Source organism: Xiphophorus maculatus, chromosome 3 (genome assembly GCF_002775205.1).
Source record: "Xiphophorus maculatus strain JP 163 A chromosome 3, X_maculatus-5.0-male, whole genome shotgun sequence".
Classification (NCBI taxonomy): Eukaryota; Metazoa; Chordata; class Actinopteri; order Cyprinodontiformes; family Poeciliidae; genus Xiphophorus; species Xiphophorus maculatus.
Window position 1 is genome coordinate 5,394,624 of NC_036445.1, and position 24,269 is coordinate 5,418,892.

The 24,269-nt window shown below is 37.4% G+C and overlaps 1 protein-coding gene across 4 annotated transcripts; it reads left to right on the forward strand.

Moving 5' to 3' along the window:
- Window positions 1-882: 882 nt before the first annotated feature.
- LOC102232002 (thyroid hormone receptor-associated protein 3-like) lies at window positions 883-22,516 on the forward strand. 4 transcript variants are annotated; one of them, XM_014472780.2, is made up of 13 exons: window positions 1,587-2,053; window positions 2,539-2,636; window positions 2,717-2,876; window positions 9,575-9,703; window positions 13,361-14,260; window positions 14,471-15,151; window positions 16,076-16,248; window positions 16,698-16,809; window positions 17,119-17,203; window positions 19,566-19,723; window positions 19,817-20,000; window positions 21,005-21,148; window positions 21,249-22,516. In XM_014472780.2, the coding sequence occupies exons 4-13, from the start codon at window positions 9,588-9,590 to the stop codon at window positions 21,438-21,440; spliced, it is 2,745 nt and encodes a 914-aa protein (XP_014328266.1). In that variant the 5' UTR covers window positions 1,587-2,053; window positions 2,539-2,636; window positions 2,717-2,876; window positions 9,575-9,587; the 3' UTR covers window positions 21,441-22,516. The 4 variants fall into 4 exon arrangements, 3 of the variants coding, with proteins under 3 accessions (XP_023186753.1, XP_014328266.1, XP_023186752.1); XR_002752550.1 differs by lacking the exon at window positions 21,249-22,516 and adding an exon at window positions 20,280-20,464 and having other exon boundaries at window positions 883-2,053; window positions 2,539-2,876; window positions 21,005-21,087; XM_023330985.1 differs by lacking the exon at window positions 21,249-22,516 and having other exon boundaries at window positions 883-2,053; window positions 2,539-2,876; window positions 20,280-21,098.
- Window positions 22,517-24,269: the final 1,753 nt, after the last annotated feature.

The window sequence follows — 24,269 nt, forward strand, 5'->3', positions numbered from 1 at the left end:
CATCAAAATGGTCAAAAATAATTGTCATAAATTATACATCAAATATAATGATATTTGGGTTATGTTGAAATTAAGGTAACTCTAAACTGGTGGCCGGCTAGCTTTGATTTAAAGGAGTTCAGTGTTTCGGCTGTTTTGCAGATTTCTGAAAGTTAGTTACAGACTAGAGGAGCATACAAAGCTAAATGCTGGTTCCCCATGTTTAGTTCTGGTTCTGGGGATGCAGAGCAGACTAAGACCAGAAGATCTGAGAGGTTTGGAAAGTGGACACACAGAAAAAAAATCCCAGTTCTAAAGTCCTTACACAGGCTCAGAGAATAGATTTTAAAATACTTACAGGTCTTAAATGTAATTTGGTGGTAAGTCATTCATTGATTTATGAAATAACAGAAGTATTTTAAAATCTATTTTCTGAGTCTGTGTAAGGACTTTAGAACTGGGATTTTTTTTTCTCTGTTTAATTGGAAAAACTTAGCCAGTACAGCTGTATACTCTGTAATATAACACCACTGTCTGTCCTCTAACTGAAAAAAATGCTTTCTAATTTCTTTCAGTACTTTTTCCCAGGAAGATTGACTTTGAATAAGTAGATTTAGCAGGACATATATCTTGTCAAACGTCAACCACTGCACAAAGCCCATGAAAGAAACTGATTTCCATTGCAAATGTTCACTAGACAGAGGAAGACTCTTTTCACCTGCCTTTCGTGTAGGAAACAACTGCCCAGCTTAGCCATTCAAATAAGTTTGCTATATTCTATTTACTGTTCATGTCACATCTAAGCAGAAAAGGGAATATTCATTCTAAATAATTATAAACAGGTAAAAATATTGTCATGGTTTTAAGGATTAAATGTATGCTTTCCTACAAAAATAGAAGAACATGCATGAACTCCATGAAAGTTAACAGCCAGACCACTGAAGCAACAATGGCTGATGGTCAGCTCTCTCCAGTCAGTTTTTCTGCGGGTTAAATAATTAGCTTCAGCTGCAATTTCTTGGTTTTGCCATGTCTGAACCAAAATAAGGAGAGAGTTTATGACTCCAGATGCATGGCAATTTTGTCTCAGTATTTTAAATCTTCATTTCATGAATTAAACTTCAAGCTGGAGACATCACTAACTTTTTTTGTGTGAACATTAGGTTCTGTGGTAGTGCTGGAATTTAGCTATCCAAACAGAATCTTGTTGCCGTTTGACAGTTTTTACAGTTATTTTCATTCTGGTCATTCATTTTCAAGAATGACAGAATTCCTCTCTGCTGTAAAAAGTATAATGGAAGACGCATTTAAAAACCATACAACATGTAGACATTTTCAATGATAATTAATTTTGTCAAAAGTTCAGAAATCTTTGTTGCAAATTTTACAACATTCCAGTAAAATTAATGGTTTGGTGCTTCAACTCATGGTAATTTCTCAATTCAGCTGCTTATGAAGCAAAGGGCTACAGTTACTGTACATGCAACTAGCATTATGGCTGTGGGTACCCCCAGATACCTGGGCTCACATCATTTCAGTGTCTTTTCTTACTAATTTTACTGCATCTCTGCATGGTGCTACTTCTGTGGTACTGTTGAAATGTTAAAGGAGCCCAGAGTGCTAATTGCAGTCTTGAGCCCTCTGCCTTGTCGGGTCTTCTGTTTCATCTTTCTCTTGATAACACTCTACAGATTATAGTTTACTGTCCAGTCAAGCACAATGATACCATGGTTATGAACCATGGAACTGGTACTTCTGGAAGTGTAGACAGGTGCTAAGTCCAACTGGAAAAGGAAATCAGCATGCAGAGCTCTCAAATTTCCTAGTAGACCTATTTTGGATTTAGTAAAACTCAGTGGATGCAGAGGCTACGTAAAATCATCGCTGATTATAGAAACATTACAATGCCTATCTCTAGTATCTTAAATTTCTTGGCTTTCCACCTCGATCTTAAATGCAGAAGTTGCGTTCCTATTTTTAATGAAAACCAACAGTCTGATCTGTCCAGGGTGTACTCCACCTCTTCCCCAATGACCTCTGGACAGCCTTCGTCCATACAGCCAAGGATAAGTAGGTATATAAAATGAATGGATGGAACAGTCATTGTATAATTGTTTTAAAGTATTTTATGATTTTATTGAAGCGCTGACTCTATGCAGTGACTGATTGACTCACTCACTCATTCATTCAATTTTCAAACAAATGTATGGGGGCACAACATTATGTGCAGCCTGCTTATTTAACAGCCTTACCTTGTGGAGTGCTTGGTGACTTATGGACACTGTAAAGTCACCAGCCTTCTCTATTGTGATAGTCATATGACTTTTTTGTATCCAGAATCATTGTTCATATCAGTCTTATTTAATATTCATTAGGGAACCTGAGTTTTGGGTTTTCAACAGCTGTCACGCAGAATCATAAAAATGAACGTAAATAAAAGCTTGAGGCATTTCAAGTGTGTAATAAACCTATTTATTCAGTCTCTCTTTTCATATTGAATTGCCTACATTCTTTCTGTGGTTTTCTGGTTTACTTTTATGTACTTGTCTTATTTAAAAGGACCGATCTATTGTGAGCTCGTGGCTTACGCTCGTGGCCGCTGTGCTGTTTGCGCCACGCCAGTGAAAGAAAGGCGGTCAGACGGAGGTAAAGAGCGGGTAAGGCGGAAGGAAACACGAACCTACGAGCAGCAAGGAGCTGTCACTGTCACACCCCCTTTTTTCTTTGAGCACCGCAGACCTCAGCCGAGTCAGACACACTCAGAAGTTGGTTTCAGGAGCACAAACTCGCCCAGAGACGGACAGAAACTGGTTTTTTACACATTTCCACCATTCTACCATTTACACCAGGAGGACTGAATGTGAGGCGGCGGGTGCAGACCGATAAAACGCCGACCGGTAGGTGGAATTTTCTGTTCTTTCCTTAACGAAAGTAAAATATATATATATATATATTATGTATTGTTAAATAATAGGCTTTACTCTAAAAATAGATATCGCATTATATTTTTATTATTCATGCAAGGCAGTCACTTGATGAATTTTTGTCAGTATATTTTGGGATGTTAGATTTTTGGGACAACTGAAACAACAAAAAGTTGAATCTACCTTAGCAGAGTATGTTTATTTTATGTACAGGTTATGACAGGGTGTTGTGGCAATAATTAGCCTCCCTGGCTTTAAAATGCCCCAAAGAAGAATTTTTGAGGCGTTTTAAACCATTTATAGGTTTTGGCATGCCCCCTAATACGATTCATTCAGCAGTTTCCACAGCCTGATCACTTGAGGATGCAGTTGAGAGCTTCAAGAAAATGGGCTGTTTATTTTAACTAGTTACATGGCTGCTGTTCTTGGTGGTTAGCCCAGTAAAGAATGTTGTGATTACAGGCTTCAATAAGTTTTTCCTCCCCCTACAGTGAACAGTTTAAATCCTTAACCAAGACAGCCAAAAATGGCATAAAATGCTCATCTTCTTGGGTTTCCTCGTGTCCATGCTGAATCTGCTTCTGGAGGAAAACATTTGAAAGCTTTACTCATCCTTAGGCAGCAGGATATGGTCTTGAGGTTGATCCTCTTTGGCAAACATCATCTGCATTTAAAGTACACACAAAGGCACTATGAAAGGGTGTGCCTGGCTCATTGAAATGGCACAACTCATTTAAGTTATTTTTCCCATGTATGCACCTTGGAAGCGCATATGGAATATTTCCTCTTGAAAGGGAAACTGGTAGAAGTATTACTACTATAGTATTCACCATGTTTGTGCTGTTCTTTAACAATGTACCAGTGAATTCATTGGAGGTTGGAATTTCTTTCTTGATCAGCATATTGGATTTTAGCAAGATGTGGCAATTTTGTTACCATCCTTAAATAGAAAACAAAAAATTGGCATCAGTCAGTAAAAGGCTTAATTTCTTGCAGTTTTTGAAAAAAACATGCATGCTTTTTCTCCTCTTTTATGTGTTGTCTTGTGATTTTTTTTTAAATAACCAAATTAACCAACGACCTCAGAGAGAACTTGATATTAGTATCTTATAGGAAATGATGACTGATGCAAACAGCTATTTTAGAGAAAAATTTTACATCCCCTTTTCTTTTTTTATTTATAGTTGCAAGCCTTTCTTAACAGAACACATTATCTCCTTTAGGGTGAAAGAATTTGGTTAAATACGCCAATTATGCCACTCCTAAACAACCACAAATAACTATGATGTGTATCTGGCATTATGAAAAGAGACCAAGCCACATGAAAGCAAACAACTGAGTGTGCTTTAGAAACATATAGAAGTCATAAATTTGACAGACTTTTCCTCACAGACCAAAATAGATTGGACCTTCAGCCGATGAGCTCCACCTTCTGTGCAGAAGAGATCTGCAAATGTGGTGCTGACAGACAGCTTAGGGGTATGTCAGTGTAAGGATGCCTCTGTTACACTCAACAGGGCTTTAAAAAAAACTATGTAGCTGTTAACTCTTGATTATTGTCATAAAAGTGAAAATAGATTGTAAAAGATCCACTTGTCTCACTGCAATCTAAATGTTGCTGAGGTAAAGGAAAATTCTGACTTCTTTTTATTTTGAGTGACACGCCTGTTGATCTTCCAGTTGTCTATCTTGAAGCTACTGTAACTCCCTGAAGAAAAGAGAATGTCAGCTGTTCTCAGAATATCATTAATTTCCAGCCAAGGGAATGATACTGTGCCACATGCAATCCTGCCAGAGGCTTTGTTATTTATTAACAGCTCCAGCATGTACTGAAGCATCTTCAGGGAATACAAAGAGAGTCTGCTACATTTCAACAGCTAAACATTGTGCCAGTGACAGTTGCTGCGGCTTTTCTGAAAAAGGGAGCAGGGTGTCTCAGGGGCACATATAGATAGCAAATGTGATTCCAGCTGCCACTTTGGCATCCCAGTCTTAATGATAGGCTGGCTGATTGAGTGGAGCATTTCTCCTCAAACACTTTGAGAGGCGTATCGGGTTGCAGTGTCATTGTTGATCAGAGCTGTTTTTGCCCTTACATGAAATAAACAGCTGATGGGGATTATACAGCTGTTCTTGTCTTCTCTGAGGGGAGTCCTAATTAACTGTATGAATGTGTGTTAGTGTATCTTGCAGAAAACAACTCTGTTTGACTTTTCTTCAGATATGACATCCCTGATTGCTCATTGCTTAGCCACTCTGTGTTTTAGACCTGCTTTTCTAGTTTCACACCTTGTTCCTCTAAAGTTATTTGTTCCTTTTTTGCATTTGCATGTGGCTGTATCTTCCTTCTATGTTTTTATAGTGTTAATGACAAATTTAGAAATAAACACCAGGATTAAGAACTTGACATTCAAATTCCACTTGTGCTTTTTCTTCAACAAACAAATGATACTGGGAAAGGGACAACATTGTGATAAGATCTGAGTTTGGATATGGGAAAAAAAATATGTGCTTAAATTAAAAAAATGATCCTCAATGAATGATTCTCAGACATATAATACAAATAACTGAAGTAATTCTATGTCAGTGTGCTTATTGGTGTCTGAAAAAGAAATTGTGACTGATGAAAGACCAAAGCTCTCCACGGCCTAAAATCTTAGTGACCAGGCTGCCGACCACACAGGGAGGAGCACCAAGGCAGCTGCAGCCTGTTATCAATGGAGCTGTCGGACTGAAGCACTGGCTGACAGATGTTTTGAAACCTGTTGCTAATACTTCAATTAGTATAATCAAGTTGATCAAGCTTCCACACAATTAGATAGAGTTGACAAGTGAGAAAATGGTTATGTTAGGTTATAAAAGTTGTACAAGTGGACTATCTGTAGTTTGCTTACAGTCCCTGAAAAAATTCAAACGCTTCTACAGCTCTGTTCTATGCTGACTGTTAGTATGCAGAACAGGTTAAGAATCAGACTTTGCTCATTAGCTACAGCAGTCAATACAGTCTCTTTTGAATTGTGAACTTTGGAAAATACGGTGAAAAAATATCCAAGTTATCAGGGGAAATCCAAATTTGTAAGAACAATTATTATGATCATGACTTGTATTGCAGTTTGCCATCTGTGTAACATGAAATTGGCCTTGACTTCAGTTAAATAGCAGTAGCGATTTGAAATTGTGTGTTGTTGTTTTTTTTAATGATTGGACTCTGGTTCTATCCTTCCTAAAGGGACTTGATCAGTACCCAGAGGTAATACCTGGGATTTTATCTTTACATCCCTTTGAAAATTCTTAAGTCAGCTGACACTGGATAATTTACTGCAGTTTAAAAGTGATGCTTCCCATAGTCTAAAATGTTGATGAGTTTGGACAATTGACAATTGGAATATTTTAAAAAGCTTTTTTTCAATTAAGAAAATTACAGCAGTGTCATAATTCTTCTCTTTGCCTCACCTGGTTAGCATCTCCATCAACCAGCTCCCATCTCTAATCACACCACATTATGTGCATCCTAACATGCCTGTTAGCTTGCTTCTTCTTCAGTACTGGGACATGCAGTTCCTGCAACCTAAATGATCTTGTATATTATAATTTTAGAAGAGAAGGAGATTTTAAAAAACAATGTATTAGAACAACCAAAAATAGTTTTTGTTTATCGGTGTGTGGAGTAGATGTATGGAATGGATTGAATGATGAGTTAAAAAATGTCACATAGGGGCGTGCCGTGATAGCGTAGGGGATAGCGCGACCCATGTTTGGAGGCCTTGAGTCCTCCACGCTGCCGTTGCGGGTTCGACTCCCGGACCCGGTGACATTTACCGCATGTCTTTCCCTCTCCTTCCTCCTTTCCTGTCAGCCTACTTTCATATAAGGGACACTAGAGCCCACAAAAAGACCCTCTGGAGGGGTAAAAAAAAAGTTCACATATAAACCAGCTCAAAAAACTGTTTAAAAAGGAGCTCATTGGAAAATATGTTCTATAGGATGAGCGTTTTAAAGTCCATAAATGCTATTGATGATATAAAAATTGTAATTAATTAATTAATTACAATTAATTTAAATAATTGTACATCTAAAGATGAGAATGTAAGATTTAAATATCATGTAAGGTGGAAGTAATTTCCACAATGTCTTTTTTGTGTTTCAACATTTGATTGATTATAAGTTGATGAGTATGAAAGGGGCAGGACATCATAAGATCTTATATCGTCTACCTGCTCCTTTTCGAGCAGAATTTATAAAATTGCATGTCACTTGGGAATGATAACTTGTTTTAAACTTTTATTTTTTTTTTTCTTTCTTGATTTTACTTTTGTCTATTTGAATTAAACAAATAAATAAAGATTGTATAAGAGAAAACGATGGATATATATGGGCTCTACGCTTTCCTCAAGAGATGACTGAGTTTCTCTGAAATGCTGAAGTTTAAGCTTAAACAGGTCATTCAAGTTCTGAAATTCTTCATTCTGGCTGAATTAAAGACATTCTACAAAGAAGAGTGTAGCAACACTTCTAGATTGATAAACAATTGCTAGTGATAGTAATGCTTAAAAACAGATGATATATCTAAAGGTGCCACAACCAGTTACTAGGTTTAGGGGTAAGTGAAGAAATATTTGTTACTGAATGGCACAAAATGAGATATTGTTAAATTATTTCATTACATTTTCCAAAAGCATGGCAAGGCTCAGTCTGACAGAATTAAAGATGTATAGATAAATAAATGTGAAGTTTCCCTTAGAGTAGACTCTAAAGTGTTTCACAATTTAGTACAGGGCAGATTGCTCATGCGTATTTGTTTACGAGAGCACTTTTTGATTAGTGGCATATAAATGGTATAAAAAGGGGTGATAGCAAAGGGTGAAATTGCTTAAAACAGACCAAATGATGATGACCCTCCTAAAACAATTATATGCACAGGAGTCCATAAAAGATAAATTGCTGATGTACCTCTTTGTCAGATAGAAATGCATAAATTTGGAAATTGGCCATTCATAATGCAAAGGGCCACATCTGACCGCCTGTCTTGAATTCTGCAGTTGGCTAAAGAAACGGTCTGTTGAGGCTCTTCTGCAGGAAATTGCTCTTCTAGAGCCAAAAACAACAAACCTCAACATACAACAGGAGTAGAATATTCACTGAGCATGAGCTTGAGGCAGGAGACAACAGAACCATTTCAGTTCTTTACCTAAATAGTAACAAGAATGCACAGCAGGACCACCATGCAATTGTGCGTGATGCGCTTAAATTCCCCATCACGTGTATTCTGCAATATCCTCCCTCCAAAATCCCTGAAGATGGCTCTAATAAGAAGAGATCAATTATTTGATCCCTGGCTTGCATGTACTCTCAATTGTTCCTAACATTAAATGCCCCATGGACATTTGCAAGAAATAGAAAGTCTTGCTGTACTAAATTACAATTTTGGGGTCTTAAAGGGAAGCCATGAGATAAAACTTTATAGTGAAAAGTTTGTACAGACCTGTTTGCTTAGAGCATGCAAGTTCAGGAAAACTGCTCTCTGATATCTAAATAACATATTATTAACTAACAGGAAACCACTTGGCATTACCAAATAATGCTTGTCCACTGGTGTGGTGAAGGGACTGTTAAACATTTACCTGTGGCCTTGTCAGGCCTGAGTTTAAAAGTAAAGCTTAACCTAATCTGATGAGCTAAACAAAACACCATATTAGCCCTCTTTATCCCCATTCTGTCAACTGTCACTTTGACATTTAAATGTACAGTAATTTGCATTACTTCCTTTCATACATCTGTGCAAAACAGCTTACCACATCTGCAAACATTTAACTAGCCATACCTTTCACTGATTCACTGGTGAAGAAATAAACTGGTTATTTGCACAAATGTACTTATTTTAAATAGCATTTCTGTTGGTATTTGCACATCTCTTTGAATGCTCTGTTTTTATATTAATATATTTTAAGTAATCTGGTGTTTTTAATGCACAAATACACATGTACTTAAAAAGACGATCCTACTCAGTTTCTTGTTCCTTTTATCTGTGTGTGTTATTCCTGATAATTGCACTGTATTTATGTTGCAATTTTGTACAGTGGATTTTTCTCAATTTTGTTTATATAGTTAGTTTAATGCTTTTTCTTTGGTGTGATCCTACGTGTTACATCTGTTACATCAGAATCTCCCCACTGTGGGACACGAAGGTATATTTCTATTCTTTTATAATTTTGAACCAGTATTTTAGAAATGGGCAATTTACAGTGTCAATACAAGTGGGCAGGCTGGAGAGATCTAATTCAAATATATAAACATTAAATGAATGTAAATGATGCAAAATCCATGCAGCGTGTCATATTCCAAGTTTTGTAGACTAACAATATAAGGAGTCAGATGACTGACAGGAGACGGCCCTCTATGCAAATGATCAGCAACTAAATAAAACCGCCTCTGTTTGATCTGCTCGACATACTGCCTTCTTCCTTCATCACAGCTGCTCAACATGGACTTCAGATCATGCTTTTTACATGCAACCTGGATGATTGAAAGTTTTGTTTAAGAAATTTAATCTTCAGAAATGCTTTATTTTCTTTTTGCTGCAACTTCAGATGTGAAGAGGCCTTTTAAATTAACTCTACAGATATTTTATTTAAAGAGTGTCCTGATTTCTTCACCATCTTTCTGTGTGACAGCTTGATCACAGTGATGTCCAGGTCGACAAGATCCATGTCGAGATCTCGGAGCCGTTCGAGGTCCCGATCAAGGTCCCGTTCGTCATCACAGTCCAGAAGTCGTTCCCGGTCCAGGAAGCACCGGTACAGGTATGAAAGGTCACTGTTGTGTATGAAAGGTCATATACTTCACCTTTGTGGTGAAGGTCATATACTTTTTTTTTTCGTGATTGTTGAATGTGCTGACACGCTATTGGCTTTAACATATTATGACCTGGTGAAGAACAACCATTACATTTAAATACATGAATGAAGAATGCACTGATTTAAGTGTAATTTTAAGAAAAAGAATCACAAAAAGTGTGCACTAAATTTTCTGATGCCGTCTTTACCTTTTATGTGCTTAAAGTTTTATATTCTGTTGTAATTTATGTAATAATGGCAAAATGATTTGAATTTGTAGCTTTTCTTGTTATCCGGATATTGAATTTCTTTCATGCAAGACCCTACTTTCTTAGAGTATTTTCAGAGCACGACTCCAATATGAACAGAGCAAGAGGAAATTAATATTTAAGAGTGAGTCTAGCTGCTGATAGAAGCCCTTAGTCAGGCCCAGCTACACTGGCATGACTTTGAAAATCATCTGCAAGTTACTTAAACTGATGGAATAATCTCAATATTTGTCAAGCTTTAAATTTAAAAGCTGGTGTTTGTCTGTGCTCCCTGAGCAGAGAGAGCAGTGAAGCCCAGTCAAGAGGGTGAGCTGTGTGTGCCTGGAAGAAGCTGTGAACCTTCACTGATGTATTTGCTGTTTCTGGCAGAATGTCTGTGGCACTGCAATAAAAAGGCAGGGTTGCTAATTTCCTGGCAGCGCTGCAGCTTGTATTAAAATTAGCCTAAAGAAGAGACATGGAAGGAATCTCATGCTTTATTCTACTTCAAGCCACCATAGCACATGTGCAAATAAGCTTTAACAAACAGGAACTGAAAATGGATGGATGAAGTTAAATATTTACAGAATTAACACTAATACATACATAAACAAATATTCTTTTGAAATATCTGTGTTTATATATATATATAAACCCCCACAGGTTCAAAAAACATTTAAACTAGAGGGTTTTGTGTGAAAAAATGTGTGGTGAAAATATTTTCACAAGCTGGCAAAAGACTCTCCACTATGAACTCTCACCTCTAGCAATTTTATATACTAAACACCATCACTTCAGTCAGCGACCAAGTAGGGGCGTCACTAACTTGAAGCATTAAGAAGATCCAGAAAACATGAGAAGTTTTGGTGGAAAAATCATTCTTTCCTAATAACATTTTAAAACTTGAGGAGCCTATGAGTGGCACACATAGAGTCAAACAAGGATTCAAGTAGTTTTTTTTTTTTTTTTTTCTGCTTTTATACGGTCCATGTGACTCTGCTGTGCTCCACCACAGCTGTCCAGAGTATCTGTAGCTTGTAAAGTGTGCAGTACTGCTCAGAGTGCTGCCTTCTCTCTTTCGCTATCTATTGCAATGACAAAACATGCAGGGTGAGTTATATGCTTTTACAGATTATATGGATTCAGAATGTATTTGCATGTTCTGTGGATCTGCTTTCCCTGCCCATTTTGACATTGTATCTTGCATGCGTTTATTTGGACTTAGATGAATTTCAGTAAGATTTTACTTATTATAACTCTTTAGCATTGAATGCTTGGCTGTCATTTCCAATTCCAGCGGCATAAAAAGGTTACAAAAAAATTCTGCTGATTAATCTCTGAGTCACTAAAGAAAACTGCTGTCTGTGTAAAATGTGCAACTTTCATAGTCTAAAATATACAACTAGAAAGTTGCGGATATAGAGTAAAAAAGTTGTTTCATCTCAAAAAAGCATGTTTTGCATAAAATGACTGCTTTAGGATATCAAGAAAGGTATAGAATCATAAGTCCAAAACTGTGTTAAAGCCTCAGGTTTGTGTGCCCCACATTTGGAAATGCAGCAGAGCCCCCTTGTGGTCATGCCAGGCTTGGCAGCATTTCTTAGAGGAATTTTGCCTCTCTCCTATTGGACCTTCTCTCAACATGAAAACACAGATGCTATGTACCAACATGTGTTTTATAACTTTTAGCTGACGCACAGCAGGTAGACACAACACATTTTAAGTACATCCTGCAGTTTAAAGTTTTAGGAAAGGTGTTTATGTTTTCATGCCAATGATAAACATCTTGAGCCTGTTAAAGCTGTTATTTGACTAATTTTACTCATTTTCTGTCAAAGCTGTTGTCCTTAAGAGTACGGATGTGTCGGTCAGCAGTATCCACTTTATAAATATCAAGCTTTGATGTGCTAATGCATAATTTTGTTAAGTTGGATTTCTGTAAGAACTATAAATAAAAAATATCTAATTTTCCACTCTTCAAGCAAACTTAAACTTTAACTACCCTAAGAATAGAATGTTTATGGTAAAATAAAAACAAGGATTTCTGAAAAACAACCCAACATGTCAGAGCAACACGTCTGTTTGCATCAACTCCAGGTTATGGTATAGACTGAATTCATAAAGATAAAACCTCACTAACCAGCTTTACAACAGAGCTCCTTTTTATGATAATATCTGTTAGGAGCTGGTGCTGTGTGAATAATCTGAATTTACAGATTTTGGCTGACTCTTTGCACACTCAAAAGTGTGATGCCCATTACATACGATCATTCAGTTACATTGCAGGTGACTGTCGCTCAAAAAGAAGAGTAATCGTTTTGTAATCTGAGCCCCTGGGAAAGACTCTTAACCACAAGTTGATTACCAAGCCATATATCGGTGTATAAATGTGTTTATGTGTGTGAGTACAATTAAGTTAGTGTGGTCCTTGTAGAGCACTTTCAGTGGTCAGTCACGACTAGAAAAGCGCAATAGATAAACCTTAGATTAGATAGGTTGTTAATTAGACAGGCCATCAAAGCCTGCAGTCGGCTGAATAGAGACATATTCTCTTATGCAGAATGGAAAAATATGCCTCTTATTCTGCGGTAACTCAAAAATAATGCTATTTTTTGCAGCACTGCAAAAGATGCCATCATCAAAACAAGTTTAAAAATACAGAAAACAATAAGTTCAATGTCATAAGAAATAAAATGCCAATGGAACCAGTACTTTTTAATGGTATTCAATAATTATTGACCCAAAACAAGCTGCTATCTTGCTGACAGGTTTTTTTTTTCATATTTCATGTGTACCAAGATAAATACTTGATCATATTTTGCTATATTTGGAGTTTTGCTTACCAATTTTGGCTTAGCAACAGCATTTCCTTTATAAGATTAATTGGTTGCGCTCCATTTGTTCCAGCACCACGACTATTCATTTCGGGACAGAAGTATTTTCAAAATGTGTACTTTGTGTAGGTTGTGGAAAAGTACAGGAGGTTTTTTTTGTTTTTTTTTCATTCATCTGATCAGGAGCTAATAGCAATATGTAGGGTATGGGCAGTGCTATGCTAATTTATGATACAGATAACTCTTGCAAATTGAACGTGTCAATTTATATGGCAATTTACATGACAGTAAAACTTTGGAACAGCATGACAGAAATTCTTGTTTTTTAAAGAGTGCTGGTTCATTTTGATCAACAGAGCAGCTATTTTTCTTGACTACTGTGATAAGTGAATCCAAACCTAGCTGGGAAAATACTCCCAGTATACCCATCTGTCCAATCTGTTTAGTCAAAGAGTTCAAAATCTTTATCATGAGAAAAATGTTTCTAACTATAGCTTTTTTTAAATTACCACATGCTGTCTTTTCTCTATACTTCTTCATAGCTCTAGGTCTCGGTCAAGATCTCATTCTCCATTTCACAACCGGGAGAAGAAATATCCAAGGGCGTACCAGAACAACAGAGAGTTCAGAGGGTATCACCGTGGCTTCCGGAGGCCCTACAATTTTAGGGGTCGAGGAAGGGGCCACTTTAACCGTGGACGCTACCACCGTGGGGGTGGTGGCTACAACAACAATAACTTTCGTCCGTACTGGAAAAATTTCAAGCAGTACCCTCAAAAACAGCAGCAGTATCAACAGCAGCAGCAGCAGCAGCAGCACCAGCAGCAACAGCAGTTCAATCATTCAAGAGGGCGATCACACAATGTGCAAAAACGCTCAGGAAGTCCCCCTCAGGGTCACTCTCAGCAATCTGATAGATCGTCCTCTCCCTTGTCCAGACACTCACAGCATTCTTCTTCCTCGTCACACTCCTCCTCTCCGAAACGTAGGGCCGCCTCGCTGCTGAATAATCAAAACACCAAAGATGTCAAGGAGAAGCATCTGGCTTCCAAGGAAGTCCAAAAAGGAGGAGGGGGAGATGACGAGCCAGTGGAGCATGTTGGGTTATTGGCAGGAGATGCTAGAGAAGGTGCAGGCTGTGGGAAAGCTGAGAGGACCTGGCACAGCCTGACAGACTGCAGTAGTCCAAAGAGAAGCAGTCCCCTTGTCAACACTGAAGCTAATGTTGGGCAAAGCAACCAAACTGTTAATCAACCAAGTCCCATCAAAATCACAAATGACACCAGGAATGGCTCTCCTATGACGGAGGTGGCATCAGGTTCCTCCACAGTCAGAAAGGCCTCTAATGAAGGTCTTAATCCCATGCTTTCCAGCTTTGACTTCTTCACCACTGAGGAATACCTGGATGGAGATAAAACGGCCCTCTCCATTGCTTTTAAGAAGTAAGGCTCATCTTTTAAGTTTTCTGCATAATCACACAAATTTATTTTGTTCCGTCTTCAAACTTGCAACAGATTGCATTGTTTGATGAGGTTAAAGCATTTTAATGTTTCATTTAACCTGGTTTTGTTCCATATATCAAATGCATACTTTTCTACTAATTTAATTGAGTTTTTTCTTGCATGCAACGTTTTATCTCTTTTATTCCTTAGGTTTTTGGAGGAGCACACCAAAAAATCTAAATCTGCTTGGGAAAATGGCAAAGTCAAAGAAGCCAGTGATGTGGATAATGAAAAAGGAAAATCAAATGGGAAAGCTTCAGTAGTTTCCTCTGACTCTTTCCCAAAACAACGCAAGGAGGACACTGACAGGGAAATGTCCCTGAGAAGCTTTTTGAAGGCCTCCCCATTTTTGTCTGCTGAGTTGGAAGACGAGGATGATAATATCATCATCAGGCCACCTTTAAAGTCACTCCAGAAAGAGTGGCAAAATGGAGATGAGGCTTCAAAGCCAAAGAGCAAGGCCTCTCATTCAGCCCAAAAATTCTTTGAAAAGTGGCAAAATGCAGCTTGTGCACAGTTTGGGCAAACAGAGGTTGATGCCATGGTAAGGGAGATGTATCTCAGTGGAAAACTGGATAAATCAGAAGCCACTGCTGCTGCACTTGGTAAATGTGAGCCAGCAAGAGATTTCAAGGACCTGTCTTCAGAAATGAGCTTTAAAATATGGAAGACAGCCAAATCTCCCTCTTTTCAGTGTCCTGAAACACCACTGAGTCAAAATTCTGACAGAGAGTTGTTTTTGGTCAGAGGAGAGGACAAGCCTCTTATATTAAGAAAACAGGAACCAAAGTGCAATGTAAGAATGGATTTTCTAAGAGATGACCCTATAAGGTGAGTGTCCATAAACAGATTCAAGTATTATGTGTTTGACTGATGAATGTTTATTCTCTCTGAACAACTGATCTCTTTGCCATGGTTTGAAATTTAAATGGTTTCAGTCAGAGACGTGAACTGCAGGTAAGCCAATTTGATAAAAGGGTTGTGGTTATTCTAGTTGTTGTAACTATCCCATGCAAATAAATTGTGTAGGCATAACATTATGACCACTGGCAGGGGGAGTGAAAATGACTGTCTCCTTGTGGCACCTATTACTGAGTGGCAACTAGTGAACACTTTGTCGCCAAACTCGATGTGTCAAAAGTAGGAAAAAATGGAAATGCATATGGTTTTGAATGGGTGTTACAAGGGTCAAATTGTGAAGGCTAGATGACTGGATCAGAGCAGTGACAAAAATGTAGCTCTTGTGCTGTTCCTGGTCTGCAGTGAACTTAAAGGATCTGCTATTAATATATTGATGTCAGACCACTTTCAGGGATTTAGTAGAGCCCATAACCTAATGAGTCAGGTCTGTTTTAGTAACAACAACCTAGGAACCAGCTCATGGTTTGGCAGATGGTGATAACGTTATGGATAATTACTATATATAAGGAAGACTTTTAATAAAAATACATATGTATATCTCAAAAGTGATGGCAATGTTCCATTCTGAAAGGTCAGTATACTTTGGGGAGTTTTTCTTATACCCAGTAACTTCACAAACCTCTATAATTATCATACAAATGGTGAAAGAACCTATAAAATAATGATTTGAAATTAAAGATTAAAAATGTTTTCATTTGCATTTTGAATTGCTTATATATTTTTTTATTTAACCTTTACTCACAGTTCCTTTTTTTGGAGACTGTTGTAGTCAGATGCATTGGGCTGCCTTGTCATAGAGAACAGCACTGATAGACTGCGCTGTTGTCATTTCAGCTCTTCAGATATTTTAGCTGAAGAGCGCCAGTTGTCTCAGGACTTGGTGCAGTCATCGAAAAAGCATCAGGAGTTTCGCTCCATCTTTCAACACGTTCAGGCTACTCAGTCACAGAGAAGCCCATCTGAGCTGTTTGCTCAGCACATTGTCACCATTGTTCACCACATCAAGGGTGAGTCACATGTCTGCTCTATATTTTATCACAGTTTCTACAGCTGGTATGAATTTTGAAGTAATAAAAATAAATGGGCTCCATTTTTTCAGAATTTTACTTGAGTCATTGAAGTTCAGAACATGATGAAGCAACAATGAGATAAGAATACTGTAACATATTTAAAAGGAACATAAAACAGCAATGGTCTTTGTTGAAAAATCTACTTAGGAGACTTATCTGGACACACAGTACAAGCTGCATTACCCATCACAACTTTATAAACCCATACAGCCATAATGGATTGGGTTGAAAGGCATTGGAATCTATGTGATTGGATTACACTGGAATGAATTGAGTTGATTTTGATTTAACTTTCTTGTCTTGCCTTGTTGTGAACTGGCACTATATGAGAAGTGAATTGAAATAAATACCCATAGCCTCTTCTGTTTGAACCTTTACCCTCTCAGCCCAGCACTTTCCGTCTTCTGGCATGACTCTAAACGAGCGATTCACCTTGTACCAAAGGCAAGCAGCAGAGAAGGAAATGATGAAGCCAAGAAAAAGCCCAGAGATACACAGGTAGAGTCGCCTATTGAGTGACCCTCTCACCTTCAGTGTGCTGTGGCTTCACGTCCTCTTTTAACAGCTGTCAGGTATTTCTTTCATCTTTCCTATCTGATAATCAACAGACTTTCATGGATTTTTGTCTTTTTTTGTTCTCACACTTGGTGGACGTCAGTTTTGTTTTCTGACAATTCTTTTTCTCTTTATTCCATTTTATGTTGCTTTCTTGGTCTAGCATAACTTGCTGTTTATTTCGTGGCTATTCTAGTGTCGACCACATGCCATCTTGTTTTTTTTGGCCTTAACTGTGATTCTTTCCCACAGGCGGATTGATGTTTCACCAAGTGCTTTTAAGAAACACCCTCAGCTTTTCGAGGCGATGAAAAGCTCAGAGGATGGGACTTACAAGGTGACTGAACACTTTGCTGTATGACATTTGTTGGAAAAACTGCAGCAGACAAGCGAGAAGCCAGATGCCTTTAGACTGCACCCTCCTGAAGCCCCTGGCTTTCCATGAGGGAAGATGGTCAAAGTCTAAAAAAAATGAAAAAAAGGCACTTTGGCCTTTTTGTTTGTTGTATCACCTCACATGGTGATTTGTTTGTATTGTGGGCACAAGCTTGACTGAGGCTAATAAAGCAATATGGTCAGGAATGGACGTGCCAAAGCCTGTCCAAGGGACTCTTAAGAAATGTCTTTGTAAGTATGCTCTAAAAAATAATGAAAAAAATATTAACAATAACAAAAGAGAAACTAAAATAACCAACATTACAGTGTATTGCAAAAGTACTCGTATCCTTTCACCTTCTCCACAAGTTTTTGCATTAAAACTTCAAACCTTCAATGTATTTCATTTGATTTTTATGTGAATGACCAAAACAAAGTAGTGCATAATTGTGAAGTGGAATGAAAATGATCTAGGAATTGTTTTATTTCTTTTTTTTACAAGTACAAATGTGAAAATGTTTCATGCATTTATCTGTCCTGCTAAGTATGTAGCATTTAGATGCAATTACAGCTGCTGGTTTTTGGGATATATCTTTAACAACTTTGCACACCCAGAGACTTTAGATTTTCTGTCTAAACATCAATTGATCCTGCAACAGATTTTAAATTAGATTCAGATCTACACCTTTCTTATAAAACTAACATGTTTTTGGATTAACCATATCATTGTGGCTCTGGCTTTGTTTTAACATTATTGTAGGTGATGATCCACCCAAGACTTTGCAGATTAACCAGTTTTCTTTAAAGATTTCCGTGCATATATCCACATAAATCTCTCCAACAATACCAGCTTCCCTGCTCCTGCTGTAGAAAAGGCACTTCAACAGCATGATGCTGCCACCATCATATCTTAGGGTGAAGGTGATATAGTCAGGATGTTTGTTTTTCTCCACTCATAGAATTTAGTAAGTCCTTCAAAACATTCTGGTGTCATTAAAGCAGAGCATAGCCCCTAACCCATGCATTTAGTTCTAAACACTCAAACCTTTTACACAGCATCTATTTTCATGCTAAGATTAAGGGTTAGGGTTAGGGTTAGTGCTTCTAGTGGGAATTCTATTTAGGAATATAAGGATAAAGGGTGCTGAATACAAATGCATGCTACACTTTTCAGCTTAATATTTGTAAAAACAGGTCTTAAAGCACGTGCCATTTATCTTTCCACTTCCATTTTGTGATCATTTGTGTTTGGTCACAATAAAATACACTGTAGTTTGTAGTTGAAACTTTTGCAAAGTACTGTAACCACTTAATGTAACTGCACTTGGTTCCACATGATTGATTACAATTTCCTTTTCAATGTGCTCTGACACATTGAGTCAGCTTGCAAATGGGAAATGCAAACATTGCTAGGGTAAACATGAACTACTTTAGTTGGAAAAACAAATTGAACAGGTTTTGTATGAGTTGTGCATTTACACTGTGGGATTTCCTAAAGCTTACATAAACTTTTAGAGTATTATGTTTTCTAATTGGATCAAATAGGTTGAATTGGCATAAAGAGTACAGTGTTTTCTTGGACTTATTTTTATTGGCTTAAACAGAACCACAAACAGAGCCTGACTTATTGTGAATAAATTGGGTCAAAATTAATCACTATTATAATGAACAGAGTTGTATTTATTTGGATTCATGCTTAGGTTGTATTTCTGCAAAATGACTCGTGAAACACTGCAGAACCAGTCATTTACATTTAAACCCCACCTTCCATACAAGCAATGTTGTTAGTTCATTGTATCAGTATGAAAGCCAAATTTAAATAAAGTGAAGTTTGTTTAAACCAGGAAATTTATCAGACAACTTGCTCTCAAAGCACTTTGAATGTGGCAATCAACATCAGGAAGCACAGTGAAATATGTAAGGCGAGTGAAGTGTGGAAGATATACTGGTGCTATTTGATGGCTCAAGATTCATAAAAGCACAAAAAACTTTGACTAGAAACAAGTTGATTTGAAAAGGTAATGGACTGTGTATCTGAGACAAATCTTAACCCTTTTCCAGCTGATTTCCACAATATACTGAACATGTCAAGTCAAAAGCTGCTAAAATAAGTACTCCTACTGATTGGACCCAGCACTTGTTGGTAGTTTGATTCTGAAGCGGCTTGGTCTTATTCAGGTCATCTGTGTGTGAATGATGCATTCCTCCCTCCCCCTTTTTCTCACGACTTAGTGCACAACCCATTGACTGACAACAGAAAGACAATTATCTTGCTAATCCAAAGTCTGTCCACGACGTTCTGTTCTCTGTTTTGATTTGCCCAGGACGGTGGGGAAAAACTGAAGGGTGACCCAATGGATCTTCGTTTGGACATAGAGCGTCGTAAAAAATATTCCATGCATGACAGAGTTACAGGAGATTCCCAAGATTTTGGTCAAGAGAAATCAGAGGAAAATTGCTCAAAATACCAAAAGACATCAAAGTATGTGCAGATACCTTGTATTTTAGAGTTGTTTAATTCTGGTCATGTAGGCGACATTTCATGAATTTGTGGATTTTTTACTTCTTTCTGCAGAAAAAGTGTCAGGAAACGCTCTCGCTCCAGCTCATCCTCCTCTTCCTCATCCTCCAATTGTCAGAATGATGAAGATTTAATGCATGGGAATTTAGAGTCTAAAGATGAAATCTTTAGCAAGGCACGGCTTGGACAGAGGGAACCACCCGGAACAATGGAAGTAGCACGAGCACAAGAAGAATTTGTGAGTTTATTTAGCAGCATGGCTTCAATTATTGTCTCAATACCAACCATTTCATTTCTTTGTAACTCAAAGAACAAGTCAGCCAATCACAGGACAGTAACTCAATGCATTTAATCAATTAGATGTAGTGAGTGTTACTTGCAGAATTTAAAACTGATCATCAGAATGGAAAAGACAGGGATTTTAAGGGATATTAAACACATTGTGCTTTTGATGCCAGATTGACTGGTTTAAGCCCTACTGATCTGCAGGGATTTTCATGTATATCAATCTCTTTAGGTTACAGGAAATGGTATAGGAAAGAGACAATATCCAGTTGTGTGGATGAAAATGTATTGTTGATTTCAAGAGTTCAACTGATTCTAGAGAAGAAGGCAATAAAAGTTGTAGCCACTTGCACCAACCAAGGTATGCTGCAAAATGCAATAGCAGGAGAAGAACTCAACCATTGCAACTCCTGGCAGGTAACAGCAGGAAACAGAGCTCCAATTTAAATAGGCTCACAAAAAATGGACAGTAACAGAATTCACATTGCTTTCTCAAAGAGGCAACAATTGGTGTATGATCGAAATTTGGAGTAAATATCATGAAAGCATGTTATTCATGAATCATGGTGGTGAAGGTATAATTGTATGGGAGGATATTGTCTTGGTACATTGCGGGAATTATTCAAATGCACATCAGTCTTGTTATGGCTGGAGTCTACCCATCTTCTGAAGCCAGCAGGATAATCCACATCACAAGCCTCAAATTATCTTAAGATAGTTTCTTTTATATGCAAAATCAGTTTATTTTGCTCCAACAGCCTCCGCAGTAACCAGATTTAAAGATGTCAATACTACAAAGCAAGTGGAGAAACTCAAGAGTCTACACCAATCGCATTAATAAAATTATAATTCTAAAGGCTCAGCTGGGATTAGCAAGGTGTATCTAATGAACTGGCTAGTGGGTGGCTGTTGCTCAGCATTTGCCCAGATTTCATCTTTTTTTTTTGTTAACTCCAGAAAATCCAAATCCAAAGAAGGAACTGGAACAAAAGCAGCCATCAGGGAAACAGCTCGCACAGTGACCAAGTGAACATGGCAATAAACACAAAAAATGAAGACTGGAACTCCAAGTTCAGCCCCAAAAGCAAAACATACTTTATGGTAAAGATTATTCTGTTTCTTCTTCATCCTTCCAGTTTCTTCTCTATTTTTATCACTCATATCTCTTTGTGATATCTTCTTTGCTTCCTAACTTTTGTAGCATGACAAGAGAGGCAATGAAGCTACGTGGGTAGAAAACCAAGAGCAAGGTCGGGGAACTGTTCCTCCTGGAAGGACACGATTCATCATCCGCAAACCCACTGGCAATGCTTGTACAATTAGTGCGAGATGGGCTGTTAACAAAGAGGCAGATCAGGACCACAAAGTGGAAGAAATCAATGGACAGTCTTGAACGATGGAGAAATCTGTAGAAGATGAATAATCAATTGTGTGGAATCCATATATGCATCAGCTAGAATGGATTAATTGATGCTGATTAAAATATTTTAAGACAGCAGGATACCCTGCTTTCACTAAACATTTAACATCTCCTATTTCAGGTTGCACTTTGTGACTATTGGTAGCACTGTTTAAGAAGGTTTCTTATAAACATTACATTTAAATTTATAGTTTGTGAGTTCTTTCATGCCGCCTTTTTTTGTTGCAAGATTTCATTTCTCATTCAGGCCAATGAAATCTTCATTGCTTTTTTTATTGCTTGTACAATTTAATCAAATAAGTCTTTGTAAAAATAGAAGCACATGATTTAGGAGGAAATATTACACTGCCAGTACTTTCATCATGATAAAAAAACCCATCTTGTTTGCAAATAACCAGAGATGAACATCATGTGACCCTGATCTGACAATGGGACCAAACTGTGCAGGGTTAAAGCTTAAATAGCACAGTATCAAGGCAAAACATCCAACCAATGTTACACCAGTCTTTCTTGGAGTACTGAACATTTACCATGAAAATAATGGTTTCAAATATTTCTTTACAGTTTGTTTTTGGTTGATCTTAAACACTTTGGATTTGCAAAATAGGCAAATTAATTCCAGTTTATTTAACTGGGAAGACTGGCTTTTTAATATGATGGGAATAGAGAAAATAGTTTTTATTACTTAAGTCTTTCATATATTTCTATGGTTTGTGAATGTCCATTGAATCTATAATATCCAGATATGTAATTTGCGTGAACTTTGCTCACTTAAATATGATTAAAGCAAGTGAATTTGTCCTGTCTGTAGTTTGTAACAAACAAAAAAAAATGCTCAGTGCTTGAATGAATGTATTAGTTCTGTGGATTGTGTCTTTTTTAAGTTTAGGATAAAATTCACCGGTCTTACATGTATGTTACAGGCCAACTGATTTAGATGACAGTTTGATGGTTAAAGGTGATCTTGTTAAATAATATTACAGTTTTTTCTGGTTTTCAATGTGTTTTTTTTCCTCTGTGGTTCTAAATTAAAGAGACTGATTACCTAAGTGAGTTTGCTGACTTGGCTTATTAAAGTGAGCTTATAAAGCAAGCCTTTATCAATTTAAATAAAAAAATCTTCCAAGGAACAACATTTAATAGAATTTATAAAAATTTTCTTCAATTGATTCTTTGAAAGACTATCATAAGGCCTGATGACATATTGCTAAAGACTATCTAAAATTTTAACCCTCTAAATTTAATTCATTAAATACCTTACAATGAATTGCTCTCAATGTGAGTTGTTTATTTTAGCAGTCTATTACTAAAGAAAGAACAACATAAATACATTTTACATAGAAAAATACATATTAAAGTATTCTGAAAAATTAGTGTGAATGATGAAGAATAAATGTGGTGTGGGTTTTTTGCTCATGGAGTTTTAAACAACTGGAAATAGGACAACTCAGTTCAGGACATAACCAGAGGGTAAACAGACAGAAACCCGCAGCCAGAGTTGTTTCCAAACATAAATTTGATCAGTTATCTAAGGTTTTTACTTTTTGTGTACTTTATTAGTGCAAAATGTCCGTTGAGGTATGCAGACTGCTTTAAGTCAACCTTGAAGCAGAATAAAGCAGCAAAATAGACATTACCTGGAAAAATGTGACTTGCACAGTCCCTGCATGACTCGATAGTGTGATGTCGGCTTTTCTGGCTATTTTTAATGGAAAAAACATGCCCAATTATGCTGTTGCACATCTGTGCAACAATGCTAGTCAAAACCAGCTATCAAAATGCAGCCAGAACTTTAGTTTTCAGAATTAGAGTATTGATGGCTTATAACAGAACGCTTTTAAATCTCCCCAAAGGTTGCCAGTTTGTGCTGATCTCAGTTGACTTTTCTTCTGACTTTTTCTTCCTCGCTGGAGAAATTGCCATGCAAATCTTCACTTTATGATCTCATGTCTGCAGCTGCAGACTTTGTTCTCACATTTCACATTTGTGTTCAGTTTATATTATGTTATGGAGTGAGTTTGGTATTTCAAACATAAACTCATCATTCTTTGGTAACTTTCAGCACCATTCTCAGCTTCTTTTTGCTCGATTTCACAAATGTTTACCACTTGTAGGTTTTGGACAACAATAAAAAGAACTGTCAACTACAACCCTGAGCACAGCTGGAAAAAGAGTTCAAAATTCTACCCATTCTCATGATTAAAGTGGTTTTTACGGAGCCCCTAAGGTACGGAGCCCCTAAGGGGACATGGAGAGAAAAAAAAAAGGAAAGAAATCCCGACTTATTATCTCGAGATCCCGACTTATTATCTCGAGATCCCGACTTATTATCTCGAGATCCCGACATTTCTGAAAAATCGCGAGTTACTTTTTTTGGGGGGAAAGGCATGTTTTTATGCGGTAAACGTGGGGGAGTGTGTCTACATTGATTATGGAGGACGACTTATATCATTTTCTGCGGTCCAGAGATGTCCCAGAGGAGGATATCATGCACATGCAATTTAGCGTACATCCATCGGTAACCGTGAAGCTGTCCAGAGGACTGTAGCTGGTTATTAATGAATTCTATCAAAACTGCCAAGTCGGAAAAGGACTTGCGCCGAATGAGTCCCCGCGCTCTGAAAACTCTCTTCAGATGTCTCTCACTAATACTAAATCCATGTCTGCTGTCAAGCGCTGATTTAATGTGTTTATACTCAAGCCCAAGCTCGAAATAAAAATCTATATATCTACCCCCACAGATCTACATAACGACTGTGATTAGGTCGTTATGTACTGATGTCGGGATCTCGAGATAATAAG